The sequence below is a fragment of the Pseudorasbora parva genome, chromosome 22 (genome assembly GCF_024679245.1).
Source record: "Pseudorasbora parva isolate DD20220531a chromosome 22, ASM2467924v1, whole genome shotgun sequence".
NCBI lineage: Eukaryota > Metazoa > Chordata > Actinopteri > Cypriniformes > Gobionidae > Pseudorasbora > Pseudorasbora parva.
This window is the reverse complement of record NC_090193.1, coordinates 16,534,776-16,559,561: the sequence shown is the minus strand read 5'-3', so window position 1 is coordinate 16,559,561 and position 24,786 is coordinate 16,534,776. Positions and strand designations below refer to the sequence as shown.

Below are 24,786 nucleotides of genomic sequence, written 5' to 3'. Positions count from 1 at the left end.
AGCTCTGTCAGTATTATCAGATGCAATTGCGGTCCTCTGGAGCTAAGTACCTCAACCATCCCCAGCTCCTCTACTTGAATCAGACTAAATTCCTAAATAAGGTTATACATTTTAACATTGGCATTATGCTATCTGCAATAGTTTGTTACTTCTGTTCTACTTCTTAGCAACAAGTAATGAAAAAGAAGTGTATTAATGGGAGTAACAGTTGTCAACATTTCATAATATTTTATAGGAACATTGATATGTAATTTATTTCCCTGTTCACTTGTCTCCCACAATAACTGCATAAACATGATTTTAAGCCCCGGTGTCCTGTACAGTGGACACGTATGAGAACAATGCAATTATTTTTTTTACAGAAAGTCATATTTTGATTAGACACGCCATACATTTTTTTCGGAGATGTTAATTCATAACAAACAATTAAAAAATTAGTCCGATTTAAATTTATTACAAAATATATTTTCATAAGAGTGCTAAATTTGATTATTTAGTCATGTTTAAATCCCAAGGAGAAGCTGTTCATGGTGAAACAGGACAGTGGCACCCAGGAGGTAGACTGCAACAGATGTAGGCTAATTCTCAATATCATCCTCATTATCACAATGTCCATACACACTGATATGAAAATACTAGGCAATGCCATAGCTAAACACAACTAGAACAAAATATGTAGGCTAGGCTTTATATTTAGTAGCAAATAACACATTTTAGCAATTAGTAAGATTCATAATAAATCCAGACTCGGCTATTTCACTGATATAATAATCAGGTTTCTCATCATGACTAACCTATTCATGGCAACCCTGAATTATGCGGTGTTTGGATTAAAGAACCGAGCCATTAAATTAACATTATAAAAAGAAAAATTCGGATTAACAGTAGGCTAATAAATAAATCCATTCCATCACAGCGATTGCATAACTCTTTGTGGGCATTCTCTCATACGGACAGGTTAGTCAGCATTGACGTTTAAAAAAGTTGTAGGCTATTTACTTCACAGTATGAGTCTGAATGAAACCAGTCTCGTTGCCCGGTGGCAGCCCTCTGGTGGCAGTGGCAGCAACGTCTTCGCATAAGAATATTCATGAGGTCATGCCTACGTCAACTCGTAATCTCCCTCGTTCGTCCAGTCGCGTGACTTGATTAATATTCATAACCCATCCCGTCACCATGATTCGCAAATGCATGCGCCGCAGGACCATCAGTAGGAGGGCAGTTTGGCACGGTTGGGGTGGTGCTGTTGTGGTTTCTGTTATCCTCCTCCTCCTCCTCACTAATGCTGTTCAGTGGAGGATGGCGGAGGCACTCGCGGCACAGCTAGACTCATTTGACCGCAATTTTCAGGTTTGAATCTTTTTTAAATCTGCATAATATACATGTATATAATTTGTATTTTACATGAGGTCAAGTAGCTCTAAATCCAGTTTGCTGCTATAATCTGTCATGTGATAAAGTGGCTTCATCGATTGGGTCGCTCGATTCGCGCCAGGTCGCAAAAACAAACGATTGAACTCAATTCTGTAAGCGAGTTATCATAGTCATAGGTTTCATGCATTTAAAAAAATACGATTTTCAGTTACTCAAAAACATCTCTTCGGTTAACTTGGCACTACCGTTCTGCTGACATCGCTACGCTATTTTAGTTTTTTTACACTTGTTGCTTTGTCTTTGACACTCATTTTAGTTGATCTTCTCTTAAAGGGATAGTTCACTCAACAACAACAAAAAAACCGAATTATTTTATTTATTCACCCAAACCAGAATGACTCCGTGGAACATAAAAGAAGGACTGATACTTAGACAATTTCATCGCATCTCTTTTCCAAACAATTAAGGTGCATGGTGATCGATGTTATCATTCCACATAATATTTTGGAATACAGAAGAAAGTCATGAAGGGATTGCTAGAATTTTGAATGAACTGTCAACCAGTATCGACTTGCGCTACTGTTGCTTTAAATATGTTAATTTCCCAGCCCGCTGCTACGCTAACCCGCCCCAAAAATATTTATTAACGACATATGGATGGATATATAAGGTTGGTTGGATATGTATGGATTTATATATGGATGTATTCCAAGTGAATTTCGGATGTATGCCATATTATTTAATCATCCTTTATTCACATTATTTCTCCTTTGACTGCAGCAAATTCTGTACTGTAATTTGTATGATACTTCTAGAAAACGCTTTTATTCAGAAACAACATTTCAGAATTTATCACCCAAATGTATAATAGATGTTCTATCTTATGTTAAGTTGAAATATAATCGTTTAATATAGACTGTGATATTGACCTTGTGTTTTCCATGTAAATATAGCCCTGATGCTTGCATGGCGTTAAAAACTTAATAAACAAACAAACAATTCTTATTATTGTTCTGTATTTAATACGAGTAATATAAGTGTGCTGGAATTCCCCCTCAGCCAAATAAGAACTTGTCACGACATATATTAAATATCTTTGACATGATTGATTTCACTGAACCTACTATTAAGAAAAACGTACGTAACACTCGTCAGCTGTGCAGGTGACGCTGACGTCACGACTTTTACCCTGCGGCACGAGATCTGTCACGGCTCCGTCTCGCGCTGCTTCTGGAATGATCGTGTCTGTTTTTCCTTTCAGCTCGCGGACCTTCAGGCGCTTCACTGCTCCCGCCAGGTATTGGCAAGTATCGTGACTTACTTCAAAACTGGCCTTTTACTTGTTTTTGAATCTCAAACTGGGAGAGAAAGTAAAGCAGAGCTTGTCTATGTATTTCGTGGTGGATGTGGAGAGATGTTTTGAAAGTCATGCGTGCGAGGCTTGTTCAGACTCAGTGTGAAATCTGATATGTGCACACTGCAAGTTTTACAGCTTATGATCACTTCCTCTTTCTATGATAAAAGTTCATGTTTACAGGACATTAGTGTTGTTAAAGTCACCATGAAATCAAAATGAATATTTTGGGGGAATATTGCAGTATTTATTATATAAATTATTTTTTCCCATTATACTAATACAGGGTATCCGCGGGGTCTTGAAAAGTCTTAAAAGGTGATAAATCAATTTTGGGAAATTTAAGACCCTTATAAAGTATTAAAAAGTCTTATCACGGCTTTATAAAGTCTTAAATTTTGAAAGAATTTTGTTCAAGCTTTGTCAAAAGAGTTTGACTCCAAAACGTATTTATGAATATATTTATTTTCATCCCCGTAAGTATTAAAAAACAACGGGGCGCTCAGTCTGAGATCGGCTGGGAGCGCACGCACCAGGGATGTAAATTAGCACCGCCACCAGCCAAATGCGGCTGATTTTGAGTTGTGGCGGGTAAACTCGCTTCACCTACCGAGCTGTTTCACCTCTATGTAAACTTTGTTCAATGCATGCGAGTGCTGCCGTATGTGCGCATATGACCAGTCGTTTTCTCCGTCATCACTCGCGTGAAGACACGCTGTGAGACTCGCGCGCGCTGAGGGAAGATCTGGCGCTGTGCATCATCCGAGAGCGCGCGCGAGTCTCACAGCGCGCCAATATTGAGTTCTCTTTCAAGTCTTGCACTTAAACGGACAAACTCACACAAGAAGTATGTCAACATGTCCATCTTGATGAGTATCCAAGCAGACATAGTCTGAATATGCCTCAAGTGAACTGTATAGTATGCACAGTCGAGAAAGACGAGCATATCCCTGCCTCAGCTCTTAAAGGCGCAGTGGCCTTTACTGCTGCCTGAGTGATGTCCTTATATTTAGTTTGACATTAAACAATGCTCTTGATTGAATAGTTTTATATGTTTAATAAGGATTAATCTTTCATTTAAACAGTTAAATATGCAGTTATTTTACATTTGATTACATTATTCAGTTTCTGTCCTTCTCTGCAGGCCAGTAGGCCTGTACATTATTATTTAAAGGGGTACTTCAGCGCTGGGAAGATGAATCTGTAGTTAAACTGGGTCATCAATGCAGTAGAAATGTGAAATTATTTTTGAATTTGGTGTCTTCTAGACTGAGAAAAGACAGAAAATGTGTTTTTGTCCCATGGGGATGAAAGACTACAATTCCCAGAATGCTTCGTTGCCCTGTGAGGCCATTCCCAACACCACCAACTTCATTACTGTGTCTGAGTTAGAGAAGACACTACAATTAAAAACTGAACGTGTCTGTTCAATATAATGAGTGAGTCACCGCGCGAGTATCACAGCCCTGAGCACTAACTGCACGAGTGATGAGAGCTGCGGTGATCTCGACTACATTCGCGGCATACATTCACAACGCCAGTTCAGTCTGGCATGCGTTTCAGTTCATGCCTTTGCAAGCTTAACTTTCATAGAAATGAATTTGAGAAGTTAAAAGACTTACATTGCTCACCACAGCTCTGTTTAAATTATCCTGTCTGCAAGCTGAGCTCTCCCTGCCAGCTGAGTGTAATCTCCCATCCCCCATGCGCAGATTCAAAACATGCGGAAATGGCTCCCTCTGCTGGCTGTAGTCTTTAGCCTTTGGGCAAGCATTCCTCCTATGATGCAAAAATCGTCATTTTGCATCATAGGAGGAATTTTTCCAGAAATAAAATGCATAAATCTCTCGTCTCAGGGAGATATGAGGGGGGAAAGCACAATAATTTGAATATTCTCCAGGGTTTCTACTGATACAAAGCCATATGCTAATCGCTGAAGTAACCCTTTAATGAACACATGAGTGAGGTCGAGTTAAACATTTTAGTTTGAATTTTATTTTCCGGTTTTTGGCTTTGGTTTCGGCCAAGATTTTTTATTTTGGTGCATCCCTACTGACAATGTTCTGCTCGGTGTGTTATCAACACGCTTTCTTTGTTGGGACTAAAAACCATAAAACTGGAAGCCATAAAAGACCGCAAATCTTCCAAATGCCTCATCCAGGTAAAAAAAGAGCACACATAGCCCTACTTATTTAATGAAATGTATATCAGTTCATGTTTTGTGTGTGTATAAGCGAGAAAGAGAAAATGTCAGTATTTCATTGAGACTTGAGATTAAATAAACTTCTTAAGTATTGTAGAGCTTGTAGTATTAATTTTCACATGCAGTTACACATTGTCAGTTAAAAACAAAAAAGTGGCTGTAAAAACATTGAGTGGTAGACTTTAAAAAAGTTAATTTCCATCCCTGGTGCGCGCCGTCTACGGGTGACGTCATGTATTTTGCGAAATGCGCAGTTAGGGAATGTGTCGCCCTCCTTATGTTGCGAAACAGATATGCAATATAAACGATACGAAATTGGCCTACGATAGAGATTTAAAGTCTACATTCGACTACAACTGTTTATTATTAAGTTAAAGGTTTGTTGCCGATTAGAACTTGAAGTGCGATGGAGTCTTAAAATATTTTGAGAAGGTCTTTAAAAAGTCTTAAAAAGGTATTGAAATTAACTTCAGGATTCCTGCATATACCCTGTAATAGTAATATATTAATCATGTGCCCTAGTAATCCTTAATCAAAATAACTTTCTACTTCCTCTTGTAATGACTATGGGTGTTTCTCAAATGGAAGTCTGCATATCTCGGCTGCCACGTCATCAAACGTCACTGAGGCCATCTCAATTTAAAGGATTCTCAGAAGGCAGCCTTCATTTCGTATCCTTCACTTTTAAAGGATCCATCTGCTGTAAATCACAGCCTTAAATCACCCACAATCCTTTAAACTCACGTTCCAATTCATCAAAATAGACTGATGGAAATTGAGTTGGTACTGAGCTTGTCTTGAGTTTGTCATGAAATGTAAGACAACAATAATGTTTTTGGACATGAAAGTATAGATGTTATCTTGTTTCACTGTAAATTAATCACTTACACAAAAAATAAAATAATGTAAGCCACTGGGAGACCGCAGATGGTGGAAGCCAGTTAATAAAAAGACAGCTAGTTAATAAAAAGATTTGTAGTACAAAGAATTTTTCCAAAATTAAGTTCATTCTAGACTCTAGATTTTAATGTTGAGGAGGACTCCAGTCTACAAGCCACCTAAGCACTGGACTAGGAAGGACGCAGCCTCTGTAGGATGCAGCTTTCCGTTTGAGAAGCACCCGACGAGCACACCACAATCAAACTATCCAATCAATTCTCTATGGAAAAAATCAACTCCCACCCTAAATGTTTTCTTGTTTGAGAAACCAGTTCACTCTACAATATGCTTCACAAAAGAGAAGAAAGGACTATTGTGTCTTCCATTTCATGCCGACTTTAAAATATGATAATTTAGTCATATACATTAAATATTCATGGAGGAGCATATAAAGCATATGCTGCGCCTGCGTCCCAATTCGCCTACTTATACTACGTCCTAAAAGTATGTACTCTTTTTGTGAAGGAAAAAGTATATACTTTTGAGTGTTTATTTAGCAGAAAAGTATGCAAGCTTTGGGACATACTACTTCACCATCTTTAACGGACTGTCGCTTAGTTACGAGCATCCCGTCACCGTTTAACTGCCCTGTCAATCATCGTCAGATTTTTCACAGTTCAAATCCTACACATTCAGTTCAATTTCCTACCGTATCAGGGAGAAACATGGCCACTCGTTAATGTGTCTTTAATGCAGAGACTCTCCTCATGTGTTTGCAGTTGAAATATAATGATGAATCTAAAAATAAATGGCCAAACGTGTCATTACAAAAGTTCACAATGCTGCTGCATGTGAAATATAATGTGGACGACACTGAATAAATATATTTTTGTCAGGTTAAATATTGATAGTTGGTCACTCAAACCCCTTTATCTAAACTTCTCTACTTAACCGTCGGACTCACACATCAGTCATGTTTGTAGTTTTTTAACGCTTTTTATCCGCGTTTGTAGTTATAATCGAATCCTCGTCCAACTCGCAATGGGTTGTGGGCACTATCAGCCGTTTGAGTGCACATCGATCTGAACTTCGAATTCGGACCGGAAATAGTAAACTATCCGGGTATCTTTGGAATACTCTTTTCAACATAGTACGATTTGGGACATACTAATTCTGTTTTCGAATACTATTTAGTATGGATAGTATGCGAATTGGGACGCATGGATAGAGACAGAACAACATGCATCATAATCTGAAAGCCACGCCCACCGGGGGGGGGAACAAACCAACCGTCTTCCATTGACTTTCTATTGCGGGAAGCGGCCTCCTTGTCGTTTCTGAATTATTACTAAAAAACTAACAATGTCTAAAAGCTGATATGTGACAAGGTGTACAGAAAACAAACTAAAAAACCCAGAACCAAAAACCCAGAAGTTTTTATAAGCTGTTGACCAAAAAAACGAACGTTTAAGGACACAAAAGTGGATACAGACACTTGAGTTGGAGCGGGACGTTATATTACACAACGCACACTGGAGGGGAAAGTAATCAGCGGCAGGAAATATATAAAACTAACATTTGGATATTTGACAACATGTTTACTGCACACGCGTAGGCATACCGAGACATACTGAGTGTCAGGATCCCAAAATTGACCCATTCTTCCTGCTGAAGCTTCACGTCTTATTGCCTGTGTCCACTTTTGTCTCCTTAAACGCTCGTTTTTTTGGGATCGACAGCTTATAAAAATTTAGTTACGTGTTTTTTAACTTGTTTGCTGCACACCTTGTCACATATCAGCTTTTAGACATTGTTCTGTTTCTTGTTATAAATAAAAGATGAGGCGACTGCTTCTCGCAATGCAAAGTCAATGGAGAGCGTTGGATTGCCCCCCCCACACACACACACCTAAATGGGGGCGTGGCCTAAATACGCTCTGTCTCTATAGAAGATGGTCACATACCTTGTCAATCACCGTCTGGCTCTTGTTCACTCCAACTAAACTAAACCAACCAGCTATTAGGTAAATCTCAACATTACAAAGTTTGATTTGAGGCAAAAAAGTATTTGAAAATCAGTCTAGACGACAAAGGTACAAGAATGTACTTAACAGCAGGGAACAAACTGCACTCCCATGGAGCAATGCTATATTTTATGTTCACTGCAAAATATGTATATTATGCCAACAAATATTCAAGTAGTTTGAGAGTTTAGGGAGGCCGACTTAATTGCGTCAATCAGTGCTTCATGGGATTGGATAGGCGCTAAGGAGTTGCTTATTGTGATTATCTGATTGGAGGAAATTTATTTGCAGAATCATGGGGAATTTTACAGTAGGTCTGTTAACATTGAAAATAATTCAGCTATGGAGACAATGAATGGGATTTTACTTTGAAACCAGACTGTTGCACTTTATATGTCTCTAGAAGCATTGATGTGTTGCTGTTGTGTACCATCACTTTGTTTTAAGTGTAAATTTCTCTCATTTTCTTCCTCTCAGATAACCAGTAGCACTCTGGCATCTGGTCAGGTGGAGAGCCGTGGCCCGCTTTCTCATGCTCTCAACAGTGCCTCCCAAACCCCCGCAGGTACAGCTGCTTGGGGTTAAACATTTAAAAACATCCTTCAAATCATTTAAAAAAGAAATTTAGTACCGAAGTACCTTATATCTGTAATGTAACATCTGCGGTTTTGTGTTTTTTACTTTGGGATTAGAAATGGAGAGCAGTCAGCCAATCAACATCACAGACGCGGCTACACGCCGAAAGAAGAAACGTAGAACTCGGGCCGCGGACAGTTTCACGGGCAAATTTAGCGGTACAATACCATCATTACAATATAAGGATATTATAAAAAGGATATTACAAACTCGTATTACTAGTCATTATGTGTTCCTGGTCTTTTTGTTTGGCTTACTTTCAGCATTAATCAGTATTTGTAAATTGTTATCATGCACCATCATATCTTCAGGATGTTTGATTGCATTTCCTGACTACATTTCCTGATTAGGTAAGGTGTGATTCAACGCAGAACTGTGTGTGTTGTAGATCTGTACAGGCTGACGGATGAGCTGCTGGGTCAGGGTGCTTATGCTAAAGTCCAGGGATGTGTGTGTTTACAGAACGGCAATGAGTATGCTGTGAAGGTGACAGGGGTTTTTCCATGTTTTTTTTAGATAAATATTGCATTAGTTCTGTTAAACAAACATAAAAAATCTTGTGTACCATGTGGGTTTATGTTCCTCAGATAATCGAGAAGAACGCTGGTCACAGTCGCAGTCGAGTTTTCAGAGAGGTGGAGACTCTTTACCAGTGTCAAGGAAATAAGTAAGATCATATTCCACTATCCGCTTGTTAATCCAGGACGTATCGAATACTGTTTCCATGTCCAAGCCTCCAGATCATTCTCAACAGCCATTTATGAGCACTATTTATACATTATATTGACAAAAGTTTTGGGACACCTGTCTTTACATGCACATGAACTTTTAATGACATCCCATTCTTAACCCTTAAAGTTTAATATGGAGTTGGCCCACCCTATGCTGCTATAACAGCTTTGACTCTTCTGGGAAGGCTTTCATCAAGGTTTAGAAGTGTGTTTATGGGAATTCTAGACCATTCTTCTAGAAGTGCATTTGTGAGGTCAGGCACTGATGTTGGACGAGAAGGCCTGGCTCACAGTCTCCGCTCTAATTCATCCTAAAGGTGTTCTATCGGACTGTGCAGGCCAGTCAGTGTTCCTATGCACCAAACTCGCTCATCCATGTCTTTAAGGACCTTGCTTTGTGCACTAGTCATGTTGGAACAGGAAGAGGCCATCCTCAATCTGTTCCTTCAAAGTTGGGAGCATGAAATTGTCTAAAATGTCTTGGTGTGCTGAAGTATTAAGAGTTCCTTTCATCCATTCTTTCACAAATGTTTGTAGAAGCAGTCTGCATGCCTAGCTGCTTGATTTTATATACCTTTGGCCATGGAAGTGATATATCATGTCATATAAGTCATACGGCAATATAGTGTATGTGTATATATATATATATATATACACATACACTATATTGCCGTATGACTTATATATATATAAAATATTAATTTTTGTCACTTAAGCTAAGTGAGGCGTTGTGGGATAGACTTGCTGTGTTTTTTTAAATGGTGTGCTGCAATTAGCTATATAAATCTCTTAGATCACTTAATTTTTTGCAGAACAAACCAAAAACACATTAAATAACAGTGCAACCCACTAAAGACTCAGTGGACTTAAGTCAGACTTAACATATAGTTGATAGTCAGAAAATGCTGTAATTGTTTTTAGTTAGTACTAGTAGTATGAATAATTGCACAACTGCATTCATTGTGTTCTTTACAGGAACATTCTGGAGCTCATTCAGTTTTTTGAAGATGACAGCTGTTTTTACCTGGTGTTTGAGAAGTTACGTGGAGGTATAGTTGAATTGCAGTGAAATACAAATGCAGTCACAATCTCGGTTAGTTTTTTTCTGATTACTTTTCTCTTTTCCTCTCAGGTTCCATTTTAACACACATCCAGAGACAAAAATACTTTGATGAGAGAGAGGCTAGTCATGTGGTCAGGGATATAGCACATGCACTGGACTTTCTACACAACAAAGGTAAATACTGTAGATTTACTCTGCGGCCCACTGACCGTGACACGTGCAAATCTGTTTACTTCAGACTTGTTTCTGTTTTTCCACAGGAATCGCTCACCGGGACCTTAAGCCTGAAAATATCCTGTGTGAATATACGGATAAGGTAATGCATCCGTTTTGTCTTTTGGGCTTTACACTTGTTATGCCTGGGTCATTCTAAACCCTGGGTAAACAGAATCCTGGGTCATCTTGCTTTCACATTTCTCACGGCTTGTAATTTTTCCAGGGTTTACAATTAATACTAAGTATTTATTAGATGATGTTTCACACAAATCCTAGTTTAACATCCTCATTTGCGCATTTGTGGTGCCAGTATCATTGACTGGACAAACAATGCATTCTACCTGATTATACAAATGCTCTAGCATTGCGCATCCTGATATTATATATTGCAGACTGTACTGTCAAGTTTTTCCAGAATAGACTTTTCAGACAGATAAATGTAAAAATAAAACAAAAAAATGTCCATGACCATTTTACATTTTTCCCCTCAAACTCTGAAACTATTGTTTATACAATAATTTGTACAATATATAAATATAGTTTATACAATATTCTAATGCTGCATCATTTCACACATATTTGTTTACACAAGTTTGGCCCTGTAATTTAGGGTTAACACCGAAAAAGCAGGGCAAACCCGCTTATGAATTAGAAGTGTGAAACTTCTGTCCATCTCTTGTTCCATTCATCTATCTATCTAGCCCTCTTGTACTACAAAGGGCTATGGAAGGGTTAGGAGATTTTATTTGGAGAATCCTGAGAGATGTGGTGAAATTTTACTGTTGAATTTAAGGTCAGGCCTCTCACTGGTAAAAATCTCATAAAATGTATCACGATCCAAGGAAGTCTCTCTTACAACCATACAACATACCTCTGAGAGCCACAAAACAATTATTTATTCAACATGCATATTTATTTATCATTGAACAAAGACGTTCAAAGTTAATTTATCTTCTTTTTCCTACTCTTATATCATATACACTTTCTGGTTCACTTTCTTGCGAATTGGTCTTCATCATCCCATAATATTCTTACCAAACATGCGTAAATCATTTTTAATTGGGAACATTTTATCTGGCTCCCTAGACTCTACCCAGGCCTACCAACCTTGACTACAGAAAAAAGTTCTCACAGCATTTGCAGATTAAACTTGATACGTGAGAGGGAGACAGAAAAGAGAAAAAAGGAACTATATATCTAACAAGTCATCGACCAAGAGTATGATGGAAAGAGGTGGCCTGTGCTCCGTAGTTATCTATGTCCTTGCATTTGAGTGCCTCAGATAAGCATCTTCATGCTTAGTCAAAATCTGCATGACCTCTTTTAAAGCCTTCAGTTTGTCCCCCAGTTAACGTTCTCTAGAAACAATAATTTCGTCCTCATGCCCTAATCTTTCAGTCGAAAGTATTATATATTGAGTAGGAATAAAAGAGAGTCTGTTTTCAGTACACATTAGAAATATTAATTAACATACACATACAATTGTGTTCCAGATTATTATGCTAGTGGCATATCAGTAAAATTTTAGTACAATGAAAATTAAGCTGTTAGTTTTTCAAAGAAAGTCTTGGTTGTATTTCTCATATCTTTTTAGATAACTAGTATCAATCTCGGACAGGCTTGTTACATAGTTTGCCAGGTCTACTGGGGTAAATGGAAACCCTATTTAAAGAGGTTGTTCCACATTATTAAGCAAGTCACAGATCTCATGCAATATGGGAAGATTTTTCTGAAAATGAAAAGCATGAAATAGTGCAGTTGACCTGTCTAAATACCCACACTTGCGGTCTTGGCCACTTGAGTGTTTGCACGCAACAGGAAGTAAGTGCGCAAGATTAAACTTGAAATACCAAACCCACACTATCCACCCACATGCTTTAGAGTGGTATTCGAAGGCTAAGCGTATCCCATCATGCATAATGTTTGTGAACTTGTTTGCCCCTAAATCGCGAGATGTCAAGGAAAACGTTCCACTGTAAATTGAATTAATTAGATATTACATATCCCCCCAGCTTCACAGACAAGGCTTAAGGTAGTCCAGACTAAAATGCATGTTTGAGTTGTTTTAACTAAAATAAATTTGCAATGATATCTTAATATGCCATTGTTTTGTCTTAAGATGCACAAAAGTAATGTTTTTTTTCTATGGTACATTTATAAAAGTTATTTAAATGTCCTAATTGAACCAATGCCTAATTCTAGTTTAGCCTTAGCCCTGTTTGTGAAACCGGGCCATAATCTAATTGGTACAAAGAAGATAGCCAACTGCTGTGTATTTGCAACTGCTATTTATCACTTAATTGGAAGCACAACCATTTTTTTGTGTCTTCTAATAGTTACATAGCGACTACTGAACAGACATTTATACGTTTATTTTAAATAAAAAAAATTAAAAACTCTGTAAACACATGCATTTTTTGCAACGCTATAAGTTTGTTCCATCTGGTAATTAAAGTTATATACACACTTGCAGTCTTCATACCTACTTGAACACTTGGGCCAAATGCAGGAAATATGTCATGTAAGTGGACAAGTGCAAAGACTGCAATTGTGGGTATTTGGACAGGCTACATGTCTTGATAAAGGCATGAAAACAACTATGGAGATTATCAAACTATCATAAGATTTGAGAGTAATTTACAATACGAGAACTCTATCAGATAAAGGATTAGTAAGGAAAGTTTCTGTCAAAAAAAAATTGTATTAAAAGGACAACGATACAAAGGCTCTGTTGAGCAGCAAACCGGTATTTGAAGCTGCCGGGTCTCCGGAGTCTAAAGAACCTCTCCATGCGGGCTGGAAGTTGTGTGTAAAGTTGCCTTTCAGCCACCTCTAACCAAAGCTCACAAAGAGATACATTTCCAGTTGACATGGGTAAACAAAATATTTTCAAACAGTTTCATGCTTTCCATTTTCAGATATGTCTTTCTTCCTTCCCATATTGCATGAGATCTGTGACTTGCTTAATAATGTGGAACAACCTCTTTAAATAGGGTTTCCATTTACTTGAGTAAACCTGGCAACTATTTAACAAACCTGTCCGAGATTGATACCAGTTATCTAAAAAGATGAGAAATAAAAACTTTGAAAAAAACTAAAATCTTGTACTGAAATCCTACTGATGTCACTTGTATATGTAAAAAAAAAACAGTGTACCTTTCATGATTAAAAAGTTATGTAAGGAAATATCTGTAGTGTACATAGTGCAAATTAACAACATTGATTATGTATAAGCATTCATTAAATACACATAGGAAAATAAAATTTACCTTACTGAGATTTAAAAAAAAAAATGCATTTTACATCTTACATTATATATATATATAATATATATAGTGTGTGTGTGTGTGTTTGGTAATGTATTCCTCTGAATGCTGTGATCCAAGCTGAATTTTCAACATCATTACTCCAGTCTTCAGTCTCACATGATCCTTCAGAAATCATTCTAATATGCTGATCTGCTGCTCAAGAAACATTTCTCATTATTAACAATGTTGAAAACAGTTTAGATGCATAATACGTTTGTGGGAATAATGATACGTTTTATTCAGTTTTTTTTGTTGATGATTGCAAATTTAAAATGAATGGAAAACATTGTAACATTATAAATGTCTATACTGTCACTTGTAATCAATTAAATGCATCCCTTCTAAATAAAAGGATTATTTTTGTTATTTTTTATTCACTGATCCTACATTTTTGAACGATATCATATATATGTTTAAAATCTAGTCAGTCTTTATTGTAATGAGTGTGTTGCTTTCATTTAGGTTTCTCCTGTGAAGATTTGTGATTTTGACCTTGGGAGTGGAGTAAAGCTGAACAGTGCCTGTACCCCAATAACTACCCCCGAGCTCACCACACCGGTAAATAACCTCTGATTATTCTGCAATGCTTTTAGCACCCTAGAGCTGTGTTAAGTAGTGTTATAGTGTTGAGTGGCACTGTTTGAGAGGTGCGTTCTCTACTTTAGTGTGGCTCAGCAGAGTACATGGCTCCTGAGGTAGTTGAGGTCTTTACGGATGAGGCTTCTTTCTATGATAAGCGCTGTGACCTCTGGAGCCTTGGGGTCATTCTCTACATCCTGCTTAGCGGGAGTCCCCCCTTCACTGGCCACTGCGGCACCAACTGTGGCTGGGAACGAGGAGAGACGTGTCGTGCCTGCCAGGTAAGGCAAACGCTAATTTGAATATGGATTGAATTCCCTTTATCCATGTACTGTATCTTTGAAGTGTGGTCATCTCTTGTTTAGAACAACCTTTTTGAGAGGATTCAGGAGGGAAAATATGAATTTACTGATGGAGTATGGGCTCAGATCTCAGCCGATGCCAAAGATCTGATCTCGCGGCTGCTGGTGCGAGATGCCACTCTAAGGCTGAGTGCCGCCCAGGTCTTGAAGCATCCCTGGGTGCAGGGGGTGAGTCTTCTGCTTTTTGAAGGCCTTTTTGATTTCATCTCAAATAGGAATGAACAATATGGAATTTCTGCAAATGAACAATTGTAGACAAAAATTTTACCTTTTAAAAGGGATAGTTCACCTAAAAATGATCCAATGATTTACTCACCCTCAAACCATCTTAGGTGTATATGACATTCTTCTTTCATACAAATAGAATCTAAGTTCTATTCTTTTAAAAATGTCCTGGCTAATCCAAGTTTTATAATGGCAGTGAATGGCAGCCCAAAATGTAAAGACCAAAACAAGTGCATCCATTATAAAAGTAATTCACACTAGCCTGACAAGCCAGACCCACATCAATATGTTGTGTCTGGGAACACACCATTGACAGGGTTCAATCTGAGGGGCGGGATAAACGGTTGTCTTTCAAACTCCCTCTGCACGCATTTGGATAGCGCTACAACCAACCAGAGCAACGTGAAGCAGAGCTAGTTGATAGATTAAACTTTCGCCCTTTTTAAGAATGACTTCAGTGCCGCTCTTTTCTCAGAGAAAAGCTTAAAGGGGGGGGTGAAACACTCACTTTCAGTCAGTGTCATGTCAATCTTGAGTACCTATAGAGTAGCATTGCATCCTGCATATCTCCGAAAAGTCTTTATTTTTTTAATAATTATATAAGAAAGATGCGCTGTTCCGAGTCTTTCCGAAAAAAGCAGAGCGGGTGGGGGCGTATCGTGTGAGCGGATGACGAGTGCGCGCCACTGTTATTGTGTTGAGTGCGTCGTAAAGCTGTGTCATCCCTAACAGCGGGAAAAAACTTTATTCAAAATAAAAAAATGGCTTTTAATCAGATACAGCCATACATCTATGATCCGGAATCAGACCCAGAGGCTGAAGTTGAACAGGAGCAGCAGCAAAAACGACTAGAGCAGGACGTCTCTATGTGGTACAAGTTATACACTATCTATATAATATGCTTAGCGGCTTGTGTTATTTACATATTTATACTTGAATTATATTGTCGTATTTGTACATGTGGGAAGTGCAGTTGTGCACGTGTGTATGTGTGTGTGTGTTTACGCGTGGTTTGTGTAGACAATTGTAGTAAGCGGACTGGTTTTGCACGGCAGGCTAGTGTTTACATAGAAAGACACGGAATAGTAACGTTAGCGCATTTGAATGAAGAAGCGTGCTTATTTAGTATATCATTTTTCCCCACTCTTTGTGTATTGTTGTTTAGAGTGCTTTTACAATACACAAACATAAAGTTACACATATAGTGGCCAGCTAAACAAATGTACACGCACTACACATCGCATGCTCCATTGATCAATTAACTATATGTGATCATGTTTGGGCTACTTGATGGGCATAGGCAAAAACACAGACATTTGAAGCAGTCTTACTCACCGACTGCGGTTCTAACGTTGGGACCTTTATCGTTGGGACTGCTCCATCATTCAGCATTAGGCGATCGGAAAATCCGGCGTCGAGCTGGGCCTTGTTTATGAAACAGTTTGCACCGAAATGCAGTGAACAGACATAAACCTTTGCGGAACTCAGTTGCTGATCCGGAAAAGCAAATTCCATCCACTGTTGCCTTAACGCGGGGTTTTTTGGCAATCTGTACAGGGCTGTCTTGGTCTGGCAACCAAAAACGCACTTTTTTGGTGACATTGTTAATTTCTTGAAGTCACATCACTTGTGCAGCGCAGCCTACGAGCCAGCGCTTTGATGGGCGTAGCCTGTTGCTTTCGCACTCTCCCTCTCTCTCTCAAGCTCTTCCGGTAGAATTGCCCGTACGGCCCATACAAGGAAATTCTGACCTATTAACGTCAAGTGGACCCATGATCGAAAAAAACTTGCCGAAACTTATGACTAACCGGAAGTAGTATTTTTGACAAAGAAATACTCCCATCAAACATCCACCTTAACTTTTCAAACTTTGTCCATGTTTAGGATGGGATTCCAAGTCTTTAACAGTGTAAAAAGATCAGTATGCATGAAACAGCATTTCACCCCCCCTTTAACTCAAAGTCTTCCAGAGTCACGGTCAAAGCTGATTCGAAAGACCGCCTCTCGACAGCTTCTGTGTTTACTAATAGCACGCAAGCGCAACTCGGCTGTCATTATGTTAAGCCCCACCCACCAACTCTATACAAAATGTGATTGGCCTGACCAGAGTTTGGTTTTTACAGCTCAGAAGTTTATGGAGAGTTGCAAGACGACACTCGCGGAGAGAGTAAATTTGATGCCGCTAGGGTGCGTCTAGATTTCTAGGCTAAATTCACACAGCTCCAGAAGGTAAATAAAGGCCTTCTGAAGCAAGGCTTCTAAAGGCCTACTTTATAAAACTTTATAAAGTAAGATATCTAGCTTCCGCCAGACTGCCTTCTGTGTTCAACTTACGAAAGGCGTTGTAAGATGAACATGGAAGGCGGTCTGGCGGAAGCTAGATATTTATAAGGGTTATATTTATAGATATAAGGGTTAGTTCACCCCAAAAAATGAAAATTGTCATTAATTACTCACTCTAATGCCGTTCAACACAGTAAGATCTCCGTTCATCTTCGGAACACAAATAAAGGTATTTTTCTTGAAATCCAATGGCTCAGGGACAGGTAATTTCCTCTCTCAAGACCCATAAAAGGTACTAAAGACGTTGCAAATCCCATCTCACTAGAGTGGCTCTACAATAATTTTATTAAGCAACGAGCAGTTTTTGTGAGCAAAAAAACAACAACTAAGTAACTACTCGTAAAGAGATTGCTGATTTCAAAACAAAGCTTCCTGAAGCTTCGAACCATTATGAATCAGTGTATCGAATCATGAATCTGATTGAAACATTTTGAATTTGGCCCATCACTACTTAAGTCGTTATTTAGGTTTTTTTGCGCACAAAAAATATTCTTGTCACTTGATAAAATTATTGTAGAGCCGCTGTAGTGAGATGGACTTTGTAACGACGTCTTTAGTGCCTTTTATGGGTCTTAAGAGAGGAAATTACATTGTGGCCAATGGAGGCCTTTCTGAGCCATCGGATTTTAACAAAAATGTGTGTTCTTAATTTGTGTTCCGAAGATGTACAGCGGTCTTACGGGTGTGGAATGACATGAGGGTGAGCAATTAATGACAGAATTTTCATTTTTTGGGTGAACTAACCCTTTAAAACGTTATAAAGATGGATGTTTTTTTTCACACATTTAATATCACATTACTGTTTGTACTGTATTTTTGATTAAATAAATAGTTTTGATAAGTCAAATAAGTCAAGAGCATTCTTACCAACCACAAACTTTTGAACTGTATATTATACAAACAAAATGTGTTTTATTTTACAGAATGCACCTGAAAGAGTTCTTTCAACTCCTCGTGTTCTACAAAGGTATTTTATTCGATTCAGTATGAAGTCTTATTTTTTCAGTTTCTGTAATGTTTTAATCGTTGACTGTAATGTTGTCTGGTTGAACGCTCAGGAACTGCAGCACTAAAGACCTGACACAGTTCGCAGCTGAAGCCATCGCATTCAATCGGCAACTGTCTCAGCAGGAGGAAGAGCAGGAGGACTTCGGCGCAGTCGTCTGCTCCATGAGGCTCTCTCCTCCCTCAAACTCCAGATTAGCCCGTCGCCGAGCACAGTCTCAAGCACTACGCACCAACACCTGATGCCTACCCCCCCACAGGTGCTCCAGCGTTATAACCCTTCATACACTTACATTCTTTGACAAACGGAATGGGTTCTTGAACAAACCGTAAAGCACGCTAACCCTGATATGCACCACAAGCTCAGTGTTACCAACCTGTAGCACAGACTAACCTTATGTATACAAGCCAAAAACGTGCAGATATATTTACAGGTCGGGTTGATTTCTTTCTCTCTGTGTAATGTGAGTTTTGAGCGTTTTAGGCATCAGATGTCTTTATTTTATTTATTACCAAATATTTATGGCTGATGGTATTTTACAGTCAGATATAAAAAAGGGTGCTTAGCTATGAGGGAATTAACAGATGTTTTTAATTTTGATGTAACCGCATCACTGAGGCTTTTTAATCTACATTAGCATTAATTTTAACATTTTTAAAAAACACTTTAGTTACTGTAAAGCACTGGATCTCTTGCTCTGTCACTTTTTACTATTTTTTTCTGTGTTTTATTTTATTTTAACAAAAGTCTAGTGTTTAGTTATTGTTGAGTACATGATGTTTTGGTTTATTTGAGCTATGTAAAGCCATGCTGCATGACAGCAACATATCTAAGAAATACATTATGGAACGCCATCGAAGAGGTATGCTGCTTTAATGAGGATGCCAATGAGGTATTATAGACATTTGATAAGTTACTTTCAGCTCAAACTGTTTGTCTTTTCAGATAATTATATTTTTTCATTTAAAGTGTATTTTTTTCATGGTTATGCTTAATGTATTTTAGAGCGTTGAACAATATTTTGTTAAAATGTGAACGTAAAGTATTTTTCTATGCATCAGGGCAATGAGCCCATCCTGCAGCCGACTCAGTTATTAGGTGGAGCAAGTTTTATATTTTTAGTTTGTATTCAGTGGAAATTGTGCAATTTTTTTTATTTTTTTGAAGGGGAGGGAGGGTCCTGGAGTTGTAGGGGGTAGAGCTCCTAAATTGCAAAATAATTAAATGACCTCACTTGCCTTTTTATTAAATTACAAACATGCACATTTATTTTTCCTGTTATTTGTTGTTGCTCAAAAAGCTATTTGAGGTTAGATTCAATGATAAGAATGTTGTGGTTATCTATATATGTACATTGATGAGTATGTGTTGGGATACATTTCCTGTACCAGGAATGACACCAGAGGGTGCTACCTCATATTATGTTCTCAGTACTCAGTGCTTGTATGATACTTTAATGCAGTATCTTAGTCTAAATGCAGAAATTGTCTATGCTATGGAATGGCCATTTAAACACTAAAAACTCTGGAACAGGTCAGAGGTGGTCATTTGGTTTTCCAATTTTGAGAAATAAAGAAATTTGCACTGAAACATGGCTAAAACTTCAGTCTTTATTTAAGACAGCAGTTTACTGTACACTGTAACGATCACTTAACTGTCTTTATGTGGGGTGCTAAACATACTTTATTGTGGATAACAATAGAAACAGTGTATTTTGAATTTGACGATTATGATGTCCCTATTGTGATTGCACTGATAAAATCTGGAAATCATAAATATTTAAAGGCACAATAAGTAGTTTTTTGCCTCTAGACGTCACCGAGATTGACCATGGAATCTTGGGAGTTGTAGTCTTCACCTCACAGTCGGTGGAAAAAAGATCTGGAATAGAGGCAGGCAGAAATCATGTTCATGGATGATTATTAACGTTACTGTATATGAAGTAGAGCAGGGCCGGGAGCTGATTGAGGCTGCTGAAGTGATAGCTTATGAAAGATGAGCATGACACACAGCTCAACAGCAGCAAAACATTTATTATGCCACAGTCTCCGCTTCTTCCACTCAAGCTTATGTGGGGTAACAGTGCTGTTTTATCATAATAAATACATTTGAAAATTGTTATAACGTTAATCTATGTGTTTGCGCCGCAGCTGCTATGAGACACTTATTGCACACTGCAGTAAGCTAGATCGATATTCAAATATCATATTAATAAAAATGCTGGATGGCTTGTGTTGCTAAATAGCATGCAATTCATAAAAAAAGAAATTGTATGATGGAGAGAAAATTAAGTGTTACTGTACAATAATTTGTTTTCTGGCTATAAATGTCTCATTTAATGTTTAATTTCTCTGGAGATAAACAATATTGGAAACATTTGGAATAATGTAAGTACACAAGTCAACAAAATATATAACATTGGTCTAGTCTTTTTGTGTGTGTGTGTGTGTGTGTGGATATTTTAATCCAAGAATCATATATAGTGTCTTTAATTAGAAAAATAAATATTATATAGTATTACATTTTGGTTGGAATATTATTTAAGTGATTGCATTGTTCGATTCTAATCAGTTGCAAAATTCAGAGGTCAGTTTTTTATTACCCTGTAATCATGTTATTAAGCTGTATTGACATTGCTGTATTTTTGCTGTATTTCCCTCGTGTCATACTGCGGATGCACTCTTTCATGTTATTCAAACATAGCTGCGGCCATCTTGAGCCTCAGTTTATTATTACTTTCCATACTTTAAATTAGGATTTCAGTACGCCGCAGTTCACTACAACTTGCCCAGGAAAAAACACACAAGTTTTGAGAAATCAAGATTAATAATAAATCCAACACAAACGTCTTCTCTGAGGTAATGTTACATCTTGTGCCTTTGAGGTTATAATTTATAAAGGAAAGTGTATGCTAGGCATTGTTAACTGGTCATTTATTTTATCATACCTAATCACTTTGCCAATGCCATCACTAGTAAAAAAAAAAAAACTGTTTTATGTCACACTGTGTTTTTATTCAAACATTTGAAAGTGGAAACAATAATTCTTCAAAAGTGTAGTCTGAGCCTGGTTCTTTTGAAATTATAAAAGTGTGATGGGGGAGCTTAAGTATGTATTTCTATGGAAATAACGTACATTAATTTCGTAACAGGGCCAGAGCACTGAACATTCTGGTCCTTCCCCTAAATTAATTATCCCCTGAATAAACAGTCAGTGCTCGCTTACCATCTTCACTGTGAGCACCTGAACACGAATAAACCCGATAAAGAAAGGGACAGATGACAAAAAGGGCTGTAGGCTACTATCTTTAAACCCTTTTTAGTCCAGGATTTTCTTGGACTGAAAAGTATGTTTTCATTCATCACCTGCCATGTGGAGGAGACAGCAGACAGAATGCGTTTGTTTCTAATTACATTTATTCAACTATTGTTTGAGCAGATATGATGCATCATGTTAGTTAATGTTTCAGTCAAACCTGAAGGCGTTTAAGATAAACATAAAGGAGGATAACAGGATCCATGTATCAACTCCGAGTTGGGGTAAGTAAACCTGTGGCGCTCGAGAGCGACCCGTGCGGTGATGAGCGGAATGACTCGGTTGTGAAGTGCTCTGCCTAGTCGCTCCATCACAAACCTCCAAGAGCGAAACGATGCGCGCTCCTCCGGCCGTTGAAGTTGAAGAGCAAAAGAACATTACCTGAAACTGCTGAAGATTCGTTAAAATATAGGACAACACCGGGCAAACTGAAATCTCATTTTCTGGTGAGTTTAAAGTCAGGCGAACTCATTTTTATTTGCAAACTGGGGTCCGTCTTCATTATGCAAGATAAACGGCAGTCATGTCGCCCGCAGTTTATAAATTACTTTGAATATGTTTTTTTTTTAATTGATTGAATATCTTAATACGTTGTTTTAGATTAATGTATAAAGTTAGCCATTGCCAGAACGTCTAAAGCAACTGATAGATAGATAGATAGATAGATAGATAGATAGATAGATAGATAGATAGATAGATAGATAGATAGATAGATAGATAGATAGATAGATAGATAGATAGATAGATAGATAGATAGATAGAAAGACAGATGAACTAGAGTTTCACACTTCTAATTCAGATGTGTGACATATGATGTCCATTATTAAATTCCTAATGCAGACATGACATGCAATTAAACCATTTACATAACCGTTACTCCTTGTCATGCAAACATTCTAAGCAATAACGTTATATGGTAGTGTAATTTCCTCACAGCCAAAGCTTTCACATCCTCATCAGACTCATCTGGTCTTGACTGCACTAATTGAATTGAACTCGGCCCAGAGCTGATGCTCACATGACACACAAACAGGACGGCGGATGTTTGAGGACCCATAATACTCATTACTGCTCTCCACCTCTCTCCACCTCTCTCTCTCTCTTTTATGCAGTAGCCGAGAAGGTCAGCAGTATTTAGAGAGGATGATTTTCTCTAATGAAGATGGCCGCACTGTACTTGAGAAGTCAGGTGAGAGGAAGGCGATCCGCTCTCCGGGGATGCCATCCCCGGCTCTTTGCTGCGCTTGCGGGCTCTGCATCATGCTGGCGGGAATTAACATCACTCTGGTGGGAGCTCTTGCCTTTACTAAATTCCTCCCCTTAAACAACCCTCCCATCATCATCGGACCCATCCTCCTCTTGGTGGCCTTTTCATTTTTTGGAGCGTGTTGCATCTGCAGTCGCCGACCCATCGGACAAACTTCTCGGATGTCTGCTGGACGGGACCGCTGGCCGTTGATGAGGATGGGCGGAGCTGTGTTCGAGATGGAAACCAGTGAGCCCACTCTACAGGACACCACAGCCATTCAGCTCAGTCCAACAAACTCTCCAAGCTCCTCCCACCACTGCAGCCTCACCCACCTTCCTAGTGCCCCACTCCACCCTTCAGAAACCCATGAGTTCTCCAAGGGAAATGATGTGAGAACTCATAGTTTGGAACCTGCTGTGCTGAATCAGACTCTTCAACTCTCTGAATTGCCCGTCTGACTCTGCAAATATCCACATTCACACAAAGGTCTTTAAATGCATGAGCACTTTGAGCAGACATGTAATAGAACACGAACAAATTCAACTTGCCATCAGCTCACAGGGTCAGTCCGACCTTTGACATAAGACTAGTGAAATAATAAAAGCATATAATACTTTTATCATCTCAGGCTCAGAATAGTATGAAAAGGAAGAATGGTTAATACAAGATTAATGCAGGATCAATTTGAAAGAGTTTGATCTAGCGCTCCAGTCCTTTTTGACAAATCAAATCTGGCAAATTGACTGAGCTGAAGTTCGAAACAGAAAATCTTGAACAATTTTGGCTGGTAAAGGATGAATTCTGTTCTTTTCAAGTTATTTAAGCCAGTCTTCAGATGTAACAGATTTATTTGCTCTGTTCAAAAATGTTATCTGTGGTCTGATTGGGTTGGTTTTGACATATAAAATGTTTATTTGTACATATTACGTTATTTATTATATTAGGATATCTGTAAATACATAAAACTACAGATGCACAGATATAAAAATTTTGGCCAATAAGCTGCTAATAATTTTCATGTTATGAAGATGTTATATTGAAATGATATACGTATCGTATGATATACACTCACCTAAAGGATTATTAGGAACACCATACTAATACTGTGTTTGACCCCCTTTCGCCTTCAGACCTTCCTTAATTCTACATGGCATTGATTCAACAAGGTGCTGAAAGCATTCTTTAGAAATGTTGGCCCATATTGATAGGATAGCATCTTGCAGTTGATGGAGATTTGTGGGATGCACATCCAGGACACGAAGCTCCCGTTCCACCACATCCCAAAGATGCTCTATTGGGTTGAGATCTGGTGACTGTGGGGGTCATTTTAGTACAGTGAACTCATTGTCATGTTCAAGAAACCAATTTGAAATTATTTGAGCTTTGTGACATGGTGCATTATCCTGCTGGAAGTAGCCATCAGAGGATGGGTACATGGTGGTCATAAAGGGATGGACATGGTCAGAAACAATGCTCAGGTAGGCTGTGGCATGTAAACAATGCCCAATTGGCACTAAGGGGCCTAAAGTGTGCCAAGAAAAGATCCCCCACACCATTACACCACCACCAACGGTACCCGGTGGCGTCTTCTGCTGTTGTTGCCTATCCGCCTCAAAGTTGTGCATGTTGTGGCTAACAAATGCTTTGCTGCATACCTTGGTTGTAACGAGGCTTGAATATGTCGGCCCATTCACTTTTGACCTCTAGCATCAACAAGGCATTTTCGCCCACAAGACTGCCCATACTGGATGTTTTTCCCTTTTCACACCTTTCTTTGTAAACCTTAGAAATGGTTGTGAGTGAAAATCCCAGTACTGAGCAGATTGTGAAATACTCAGACCGGCCCGTCTGGCACCAACAACCATGCCACGCTCAAAATTGCTTAAATCACCTTTCTTTCCCAGAGTTCAGGAGATTGTC

The 24,786-nt window shown here is 38.4% G+C and overlaps 1 protein-coding gene across 2 annotated transcripts; it reads left to right on the top strand.

The window, feature by feature from the left end:
• Positions 1 to 26: 26 nt before the first annotated feature.
• On the top strand, positions 27 to 19,892 carry mknk1 (MAPK interacting serine/threonine kinase 1). 2 transcript variants are annotated; one of them, XM_067430848.1, is made up of 14 exons: positions 27 to 1,350; positions 2,636 to 2,671; positions 8,311 to 8,398; positions 8,526 to 8,627; positions 8,858 to 8,955; positions 9,057 to 9,136; positions 10,176 to 10,249; positions 10,333 to 10,437; positions 10,524 to 10,579; positions 14,250 to 14,345; positions 14,453 to 14,647; positions 14,732 to 14,896; positions 18,220 to 18,263; positions 18,355 to 19,892. In XM_067430848.1, the coding sequence occupies exons 1-14, from the start codon at positions 1,177 to 1,179 to the stop codon at positions 18,542 to 18,544; spliced, it is 1,503 nt and encodes a 500-aa protein (XP_067286949.1). In that variant the 5' UTR covers positions 27 to 1,176; the 3' UTR covers positions 18,545 to 19,892. The 2 variants fall into 2 exon arrangements, with proteins under 2 accessions (XP_067286949.1, XP_067286948.1); XM_067430847.1 differs by having other exon boundaries at positions 2,636 to 2,677.
• The last annotated feature ends 4,894 nt before the right edge of the window (positions 19,893 to 24,786 follow it).

Coding starts and splice junctions, on each gene's coding strand:
- mknk1 (XM_067430847.1), top strand. CDS start 1,177: ATGATTCGCAAATGCATGCGCCGCAGGACCATCAGTAGGAGGGCAGTT. Junction 10,250..10,332: donor GTTTGAGAAGTTACGTGGAG/GTATAGTTGAAT, acceptor TTTTCCTCTCAG/GTTCCATTTTAACACACATC. Junction 14,648..14,731: donor AGACGTGTCGTGCCTGCCAG/GTAAGGCAAACG, acceptor TCTCTTGTTTAG/AACAACCTTTTTGAGAGGAT.